Source organism: Palaemon carinicauda, chromosome 22, assembly GCF_036898095.1.
Source record: "Palaemon carinicauda isolate YSFRI2023 chromosome 22, ASM3689809v2, whole genome shotgun sequence".
Taxonomy (NCBI): domain Eukaryota; kingdom Metazoa; phylum Arthropoda; class Malacostraca; order Decapoda; family Palaemonidae; genus Palaemon; species Palaemon carinicauda.
In genome coordinates, this window is record NC_090746.1 from 22,967,929 (window position 1) to 22,977,928 (window position 10,000).

Sequence of the window (10,000 nt, forward strand, 5' to 3'; positions counted from 1 at the left end):
TTGAGCCTTATGGTGGAAAAGGCCTGACTATTAGAATTAAATGCGTGCCTAGTATTACGAACAGGTTGGAACTGTCCGGGAAGATCTAAATGTAAAGGATGATCAGAATTATGGAAAATCTTATGCAACATGCATAATGAACTAATTGAACAACAGTGCCAAAGATTAATATCTAGATCAGGAATAAGAAATTTAATATACCGTAAATTCCTGTCCAACAAATTAAGATGAGAATCAGCAGCTGAAGACCAGAAAGGAGAACAATACTTGAAACAAGGAAGAATGAAAGAATTAAAACATTTCTTCAGAATAGATTGATTACCAAAAATCTTGAAAGACTTTCTCAATAAGCCAATTTTTGTGCAATTAAGAAGACACAGATCTAATGTTTCTCAAAAGTAAATTTGATGTCGAGAATAACACCTAAAATGTTAAAAAGAGTCATACAGAGTTAAAGAAACATTGTCAATACTCAGATCCGGATGTTGAGGAGCCACTGTCCTTGACATACTTACAATCATACTTTGAGTTTTGTTAGGATTCAACTTCATGTCCCATAATTTGCACCATACACCAATTCTAGATAAATCGCTATTATGGAATTGAGCAACCACAGATCTACATTAAGGAGATGGAATTGATGCAAAGAGTGTGGCATCATCTGCATATGCAACAAGCTTGTTTTCTAGGCCAAACCATATGTCATGTGTATATAGAAGGAAAAGCAATGAGCCAAGAACACTACCCCGAGGAACACCCGATTTCACATTCCTATGCTCTCTATGGTGCCCATCAACAACAACTCTTTGCAATCTATTACTTAAAAATTCAATAATGATGCTAAGAAACGACCTTACCACTCCCAACTGTTTGAGTTTGAGAACAAGGGCCTCATGATTAACACGGTCAAAGGCAGCACTAAAATCAAGGCCAATCATATGAACTTCCTAACCACAATCAAGGGATTTCTGTACAGCATTGGAAGATTATAAGAAGGGCATCAAATCCACCAAGGCTTGTACGAAAACCAGGAGTGTTGGTAAAAAAAAAAAAAAAAGAGAGAGAGACTTGACTGATTGCAATAATTACAGAGGCATAACACTTACGCCAGTTTTTTTTTTATGAAAATATATAGTATGCTTATTCTAGAGACTGGAGAGAAAGATTGATGAAAAGCTTAGAGATGAACAAGCAGGGTTTAGAAAAGGTAGAAGTTGCACCAAACTTTCATTCTCAGACATGTTGTACAACAATGCGTAGAACGGAGAAATACAATTTTGATGCCATTTGTGGACTATGAAAAAGCCTTTGATAGTGTGCACCGGCCAATTTTGTGAAGAGTCCTGCGTCATTATAGAATTCCTTTGAAATATGTAAATTTGATTGAGTGTGTTCATGAGCATAACAAGTGAAAAGTTAATCTTAATGGAGTTTTATCAAATGATTTTCCAGTGAACAGCGGAGAACTCCAAGGGAATGTATTGTCACTTATGTTGTTTATCCTCCTCATGGATTTTGTAATGCGTAGAACAGTCGGAGATGGTGGAGAAGGATTGGACTGGAATGGTGATAGGAATTTAGCAGACCTAGTGTATGCTAATGCTGCTGTGCTTGTTAGCAGAACACCATAGGATTGGCAATGCTTGCTTACCAGAATGCATGAAATATCACACGAGGTTGGGCTGAAGGTAAATAGAAGAAAGACAGAGATGATGAGGATGGAGTATGCAATGGAAGATGAAATATCATTGGAAGAAGAATGGATTAATGAGGTAGAGCGTTTAGGAACTTTGATCTCCAATAAAGGTCTTTAGAATTAAAGTTTAGTGGAAGATTGAAAAAAAAAAGAAAATCAGACAATAGCTACGTTAAGTAAAATTTGGAAATCAAATCGCCTGAAATTGCATTTAAAAACAAGACTTTATATCAGTTTAGTGAGATCGGTGTTACTCTACGGACATAAGTCATGGTATGACAATGAAACAATCTCCAACAGATTTAGTAGATTTGAGAACACAGCCTTCAAAAGGATATTGGGAGTTAAAAGACAGGACATGATTAGAAAAGAAACTATAAGAGAGCTTACTCGAGTGCCATATGTGGATGAGATCATGATGAGGGGTAGATGGAGATGGTTTGGGCATGCTCTTCGCATTCCCCAAGAGAGATTAGTTCACCAAACGTTCAGCTGGGCTTCTCAAGGAAATTGAAAAGTTGGAAGACCCAGGCCTACATGGCTGAGGACTATGAAGCGCAAAGTAAGAGAGGATGAATGGAGGAGTATTGAATTAAGAGCTCAAGATAGAGACGACTGGCGAAATCTAACCGAGGATCTTTGCGTTAACAGGCGTAGGAGGAGATGATGATGATGATGAATATATACTGTAATGTTTTTAAGTGCGTTTCATTATCCTTATGATATATTATTGTTATCATTATTATTATTACTATCCAAGCTACAACCCTAGTTGGAAAAGCAAGATGCTATAAGCCCAGGGGCCCCAATAGGGAAAAATAGCCCAGTGAGGAAAGGAAATAAGGAAATAAATAAATGAAGAGAACAAATTAACAATAAATCATTCTAAAAAAGGCAACAACGTCAAAACAGATATGTCATATATAAACTATTAACAACGTCAAAAACAAATATGTCATATATAAACTATAAAAAGACTCATGTCCGCCTGGTCAACAAAAAAGCATTTGCTCCAACTTTGACCTTTTGAAGTTCTACTGATTCAACTACCCGATTAGGAAGATCATTCCACAACTTGGTAACAGCTGGTATAGAACTTCTAGAGTACTGCTTAGTATTAAGCTTCAGGATGGAGATGGCCTGACTATTAGAATTAACTGCCTGTCTAGTATTACGAACAGGATAGAATTGTCCAGGGAGATCTGAATGTAAAGGATGGTCAGAGTTATGAAAAATCTTATGCAACATGCATAATGAACTAATTGAACGATGGTGCCAGAGATTAATATCTAGATCAGGAATAAAAAATTTAATAGACCGTAAGTTTCTGTCCAACAAATTAAGATGAGAATCAGCAGCTGAAGACCAGACAGGAGAACAATACTCAAAACAAGGTAGAATGAAAGAATTAAAACACGTCTTCGGAATAGATTGATCACCGAAAATCTTAAAAGACTTTCTCAATAGTGTTTTTAAGTGCGTTTCATTATCCTAATGATATATAGTGTTTTTCAGTGCGTTTCATCATCCTAATGATATATAGTGTCTTAAGTGCTGAAAAATTCCTTTTTTAGGAGACCCATCACTCTTCATAACTGGCAAAACGCCTGAAAAAAAGTCAACATCGTTGATAGTTTGACTATCCAGTGTTTTACTGGCTTCTATCAAATAATATTTCTCTCAGCCTCTGATTCAGCAACATTATCTTCAAGACCAACATCACCTGCTAGTTTGTTCACCCAGTTAACTGCTGCTTGCAAATATATTACAAAAGGTCAACAAAATAATGCTACTTTATAAATCTATATTATGTTCGTTCTGTTCTTTACATTTATCTTACACGTAATAAAAGCCATTATTATTGAAAAAAGATAAAATACATTTCGGTATATTATTATTATTATTATTATTATTATTATTATTATTATTATTATTATTATTATTTCTTTTTTTATTAGCTAAGCTACAACCCTAGTTGGGAAAACAAGATGCTATAAGCCCAGGGACTCCAACAGGGAAAATAGTTCTAGAAACAAGGAATAATAAAATATTTCAAGAAGAGTAACAAAATAAAAATAAATCTCCTATATAAACTATACAAACTTTAACACAACTAGAGGAAGAGAAAAAAGATAGAATAATGTGCCCGAGTGGATCCTCAAGCAAGAAAACTCTAACCCAAGACAGTGGAAGACCATGGTACAGACGTAAGGCACTACCCAAGACTAGAGAACAATGGTTTGATTTTGGAGTGTCATTATCGTAGAAGAGTTGCTTATCATAGCTAAAAAAGTTTCTTCTACCCTTACCAAGAGGAAAGTGGCCACTGAAAATTACAGTGCAGTAGTAAACGCCTTGGGTGAAAAAAAATTGTTTGGTAATCTCAAGTGTTGTCAGGTGTATGAAGACAGAGGAGAATATGTAAAGAATAGGCCAGACTATTCGGTGTGTGTGTGTGTGTGTGTGTGTGTGTGTGTGTGTGTGTGTGTGTGTGTGTGTGTGTGTGTAGACAAAGGGAAAATTAACCGAAACCAGAGAGAAAAATCCAATGTAGTACTGTCTGGCCAGTCAAAAGACGCCATGACTCACTAATGGTAATATCTCAATGGATGGCTGGTGCCCTGGCCAACATACTACCTGAAAAGATAATAACCCTCTCCCTTTCTCTCAAGGGAATTGAAAAAGATGACAATTCTCTCTATCTCTCTCATTCAAATCAAACCTTCAGATAAATATATCAAATTAGTTCAGGGCATTGGCTAAAGTCGACCATGGAAGGCCCAGTGACGTCAATATGCTAAAGACATTTATTTTGAGAGACGGTCTAGCTGCTGCCCCATGGCTCTTACGAAGATTGATTGATTGATTTAAAGTTTTCAGGCCTCCTGACATCTAAGGTCATTCACGCCGGGCTCTTACGAAGAAAACAAATAGTCGGAATTATGGAATTTTATGTACAATATGTTTGTAACCTGGCGTTTCGAGATTCTTTGACCAATGGAGGACATGTATATGTATATTTATGTACAAATATATATATATATATATATATATATATATATATATATATATACATATATATATATATATATATATATATATATATATATACATATATATATATATATATATATACATATATATATATATACATATATATATATATACATATACATATATATATATATATATATATATATATATATATATATATATATATAATGTGTGTGTTTATGTATTACAGTTATAAGCAAATGGTTTTCTTGGAACAATAGGTAATCTTAGAAATGTCTCCAAGTAATTGACATTTTTTTCTATTTTCAGTCATGATGTGTCTTCACATCTTAGCGTCCCTCATAGCCATCGCCATCTCTGGGGGCATCGTCTACCGACGTAGGAGCGGCAGGTGCACCAGCAGGAAACTCCTCAACAATGAGACTGTCATCATCACAGGAGCATCTGCAGGTACAAGGCAAATCTAACGCTTCCTTCAGGAGGTGAATGTCCTTCAGGAACCCAACACCGGGTCACAGTGCTGTAGCATTAGTTGTGCTAGGTATGCAGTTAATTCTAATAGTTATGCCTCCTTCTTCACGAGGCTCAATGCTACATAGCATTCTAGAAGTTTTATTCCAGCTGTGACCAGATTGAAGAATGACCTTCCTAGTTAGGTAGTTGAATCAGTGGAACTTTAAAAGTCCGAACTTTCTGCAGGGAATATTCTCATGTTGAAACGCCTGACATAAATCTCTTTTTATATTTTATTTATAAAAAACCCCATTTTAATGTTGTTACTGTTCTTAAAATATGTTATTTTAATTGCTCATTATTTCTCCTGTAGTTTATTTATTTCCTTATTTCCTTTCCTCTATGGGATATTTTTCGCTGTTGGAGCCATTGGGCTTGTAGCACCCTGCTTTTCATACTAGGGTTGTAGCTTAGATAATAACAATAATAATAATAATAATAATAATAATAATAATATCATTTGAGTCAAATTTAGACCATACGACCCAACATTAGGGCCAGGGAGACCATTCAAACCCAAGAAATGACTGGGCAAAAGGACAGTTAATACGAGGATGGAAAGCAAGATGGGGAAGGGAACGGGAAACTGAGGTAAAACAGAAGGCTAAAAAGCGGGTGCATCTAAGGTCCACGTGGATGCTGCAAAGATTCCTTAGTGATGAGGCGCACTGACGATGCTGCTCACTCTGTTGCTTTACTTCAAGTGTTACATAAATGGGCGATTGAATGGTTATCAAAATCTTGAGAAAAATTTCAAAAAGATATTTAAGCATATTTTAAGCTTTAGTTATATCTTGCGTTTTCTTCCTTAATTTGTTTTCTCTCTTTCCATTTCATATTTCTGTTTCACGCATCTGGAATGCAGGAGATGGTGGGTGTGGGTTGCCAGGAACTACAATTGTTAATTACAAATATAATCCGAATCCGAAAAAAAATAATGTTTCCTAATAAAAGCCTGTCTTTTGCTTTTCTTTTTACCAGTCAGTGTTTAATATAACAAAGAGAGAGAGAGAGAGAGAGAGAGAGAGAGAGAGAGAGAGAGAGAGAGAGAGAGAGAGAGAGAGATTCTTCCCAGTTTTCCTAGAACATCTTATTGCTAAGAACTGTGAAAACGTTTTGTTATCAACAGATGACAAACGCTCGTCTGGTATTTACTGAGATAGTACATCAAAGGAAATAAATATTCTAAATTCTACTTCTCCCTCTTTTTCATATCATTAGATAACTAAACGGACTCGGTCGCAATGTTATTAGTATTAGTGAAGTATATTATCATATAAATATAATCTCATTCAAGCAATTGTGTAAAGAATATCTAATGGACGTTGTACGTGTTAAGCTCATGACTTATTCTGCTTGCCGAGTGAGAATTTGAAAGCAATGCATCCGTTGTATTTAAACAATTTCTCGGGCTTTAAGGGTGAATATACTATCCCTAATTCTGCACATTTTACAACAAGTGTAGCCGTTTCTAGTCCACAAGAAGACAAAGGTCTCAGACAGGTCCTTATTCAAATCAGGGGTTTGGCTAGTTTTCATCACCAAGCTGGCCAACTGCGGATTGGTGATGTTGGGAGATTTTCGTCGGATCTACTTGCAGCAAACCAACCCAGTATAAGTGGCCTTGACTACTACAGCTTTGCTGATCAGGGCGATACACAAACCTTTTCACCAAGTTAAGGTATCGTTACTCAGATACCAATTTGAATCACTTATTCCCTTTGAGTTCGTTATATGTTTAAACATTACTTAGCAATAATCTTCAAATATAATAATTTCTATCATAAAAAAACAAATGTTGTAATTAACTCTTAAATTTTCATAGATAAATTATACGACGATGAAAACACCTGCATAATTGTACGAATGCAACACAATCACCGCCACATCAACAAATCCATTTTTTCACAAACTGTACCTAAAAAGAATTTTTCTTTTTCAATATGTCGTATTTCATTCTCATATTTCTATAAAACGTCAGTTAGATAATAGCAAAATGTTTTCATACTCTTTTCATGAAGAAACAAATTCATTTTTATTTCAAATAAACAATATCTAGCACTCAAGGGTACTTTAAGCGACAGTAACAATACAATGTATATACATTGGATCAATCTCTAGTGACAGCTCATTTTTCCTTTGCCTACACAAACATCGAACAGGCTGGCCTTTTATTTAAGCATTCTCCTCTTTAATCAATCACCTAACAACACTAAGATGAACGAAAAATTCTTATGTCAGTCAAGGGGATTAACTAATGCAGTGTAATTGTTCAGTGGCAACTTTCCTTCTGGTAAGGATAGAAGAGACTCTTTAGCTATGCTATGCAGTCTTGGGTAGTGCCATAGTCTGTGTATCATCGTCCTCCACTGTTTTGAGGTAGAGTTCTCTTGCTTAAGGGTACACTCGGGCACATTATTCTATGTTACCTTATTTCCTTTCCTCACTGGGCTAATTTCCCTGTTGGATACCTTGGGTTTGTAGCATCTTTCTCATCCAATTAGGGTTGGAGCTTAGCTAGTAATAATAATACTAGTAATAACTATATATTATAAGACACTTCCAGAATTAATAGATAACTGTCTTCATTCTTTCGTAAAAAATTCATCATTGTACATTCATTTTTTTAAATACAACTTGATCGAAACTTGACAACCATTAATGCATCTTAGTCTTCACTTTGTTGCAAAAAGCATTTGCCGCTCGTCAGTATGCAACGAGGATTACCATGAAACATTATCTATGCAATTGCAGTCGTCGGAATGTTTTCAGAAGAACTGAAGGCCAATACTTGATATTGGTGGTGCTCAGGCTTATTGCACGAGCTTGCCATTACGTGCATGGCGTTTGGATACATTTCTTTTTATCCTGCAATATTTTTTGTCATTTTTCCTTGGTATGAATTCTCCCTACTTTTAGCAAGTGTTAAATACACATTTTCATCTTTGGCTCAGCATGATAAATAAATAAACACACTCACGCACACACACACACACACACATATATATATATATATATAGATATATATATATATATATATATATATACACACACTGTATATATATGTCTATAATACACACGTATATGTGTGTATATGTATATATATATGTATATATATATATATATATATATATATATATATATATATATATATATATATATATATATATATATATATAAAATAAAAAGTCAGCTCAAGGCATAATCATAAAAGCAGAAAGCTACAAAAACTGCGACCTCATTGTCAAAAAGTAAAAATAAAGATTTAACAATAACATAAAAACAACGAAATGATAGCAAAATCGATAAGCATGCGAACATGACAATAGGCTATTCAATGAGAACGATAGTGATGCTTTTGAAAATGTAGATCAAAGACGGTAAAGAAAAAATGGAAAAGATAACCTCTCGATAAACCATCAGGCATCCTTGGCCGTCCTATGCCATACACACCATTAAAAAAAAACCTGAAGAAGAACCATCTATCAAGAAAATGGTTGGGTGCACCCACAAGCGACAGAACTCTAATCAAAGACAGAGGAAGGCTATGGAGGCTTTGATACTAACAAAGGCCTGGGTCTGGACTTAAGTGCTTTTCCCCTAAACGAGCTACTCACCATAATTAGACTCTATTACGCTAGTGTAAGCCATCTGACAAAAATAACGTCTAAATATTACGGATAGATATGCACGCAAACACACACCGATTCAACCTTTCCCACCCCTCCTCCTTTCCTCACTAAAACAAAGCAGTTTGGGTAATTTGTGGGAGATTGTGGTTTCTGAGTGTACCTTTTAGGGTACCCCTCTCACCAGGGTATGACTACTCTCTCTCTCTCTCTCTCTCTCTCTCTCTCTCTCTCTCTCTCTCTCTCTCTCTCTCTCATCTAACACAGGGACGGGGAAAAACTGAATAATTATATGTCATGCTTTGCCGCTGATCGTGATCGATTATATCTATCTATCTATCTATCTATATATATGCATATATATATATATATGCATATATATATATATATATATGGCCAAGCACTTCCTTTTTATTTTACAGGGGAAAGTATAACCATTTGGTCAAATAACCAATGAAAAGTTGCAGTATTTGACCAATGAAGTTAAAATGTATGTCACTGTCTGCTTATTGTTGACAAATGTGTGAGGAATGAGGAAGGAGTGTAGGGAATATGCCAGAATATTCGGTCCAACACACACGCATATATATATATATAATTTATATATATACTGTATTTATATGTATATATATAGTGTATATATATAGTATATATGTATATATACTGTATATATATGCATATATATACAGTATATATATATATATATATATATACATATATATATATATATATATACATATACATATATACATATACATATACATATATATATATATATATATATATATATATATATATATATATATATATATGCGGTTTTATAGTTTTTGAAGCCGGTACTTGATAGGATAATGGCTCAATGTTGACACAATCAGACAGACAGTCACAATCACATTCACACACATACATAAATGTATATATATATATATATATATATATATATATATAAATATATATATACACTGTATATGTATTAGTAGTAGTAGTAGTAGTAGTAGTATAACTTGCCAAGCTACAACCCTCTTTGGAAAAGCAGGATGCGATAAGCCCAGGGGCTCCATCAGGTAATATACCCCAGTGAGGAAAGGAAACAAGGAAAATATAAAATACTTTAAGAACAGCAACAGCATTGAAATAAATATATCCG

At 34.6% G+C, this 10,000-nt stretch overlaps 1 protein-coding gene across 1 annotated transcript in view; it reads left to right on the forward strand.

Moving 5' to 3' along the window:
- The window catches only part of LOC137615849 (retinol dehydrogenase 13-like), a 28,542-nt gene that overhangs the window by 8,322 nt on the left and 10,220 nt on the right, over nucleotides 1-10,000 (forward strand). The window contains exon 2 of the mRNA XM_068345538.1: nucleotides 5,021-5,161. Coding sequence (XP_068201639.1) covers nucleotides 5,023-5,161 — 139 coding nt within the window. The 5' untranslated portion in view covers nucleotides 5,021-5,022. The remainder of the gene's footprint in view (nucleotides 1-5,020; nucleotides 5,162-10,000) is intronic.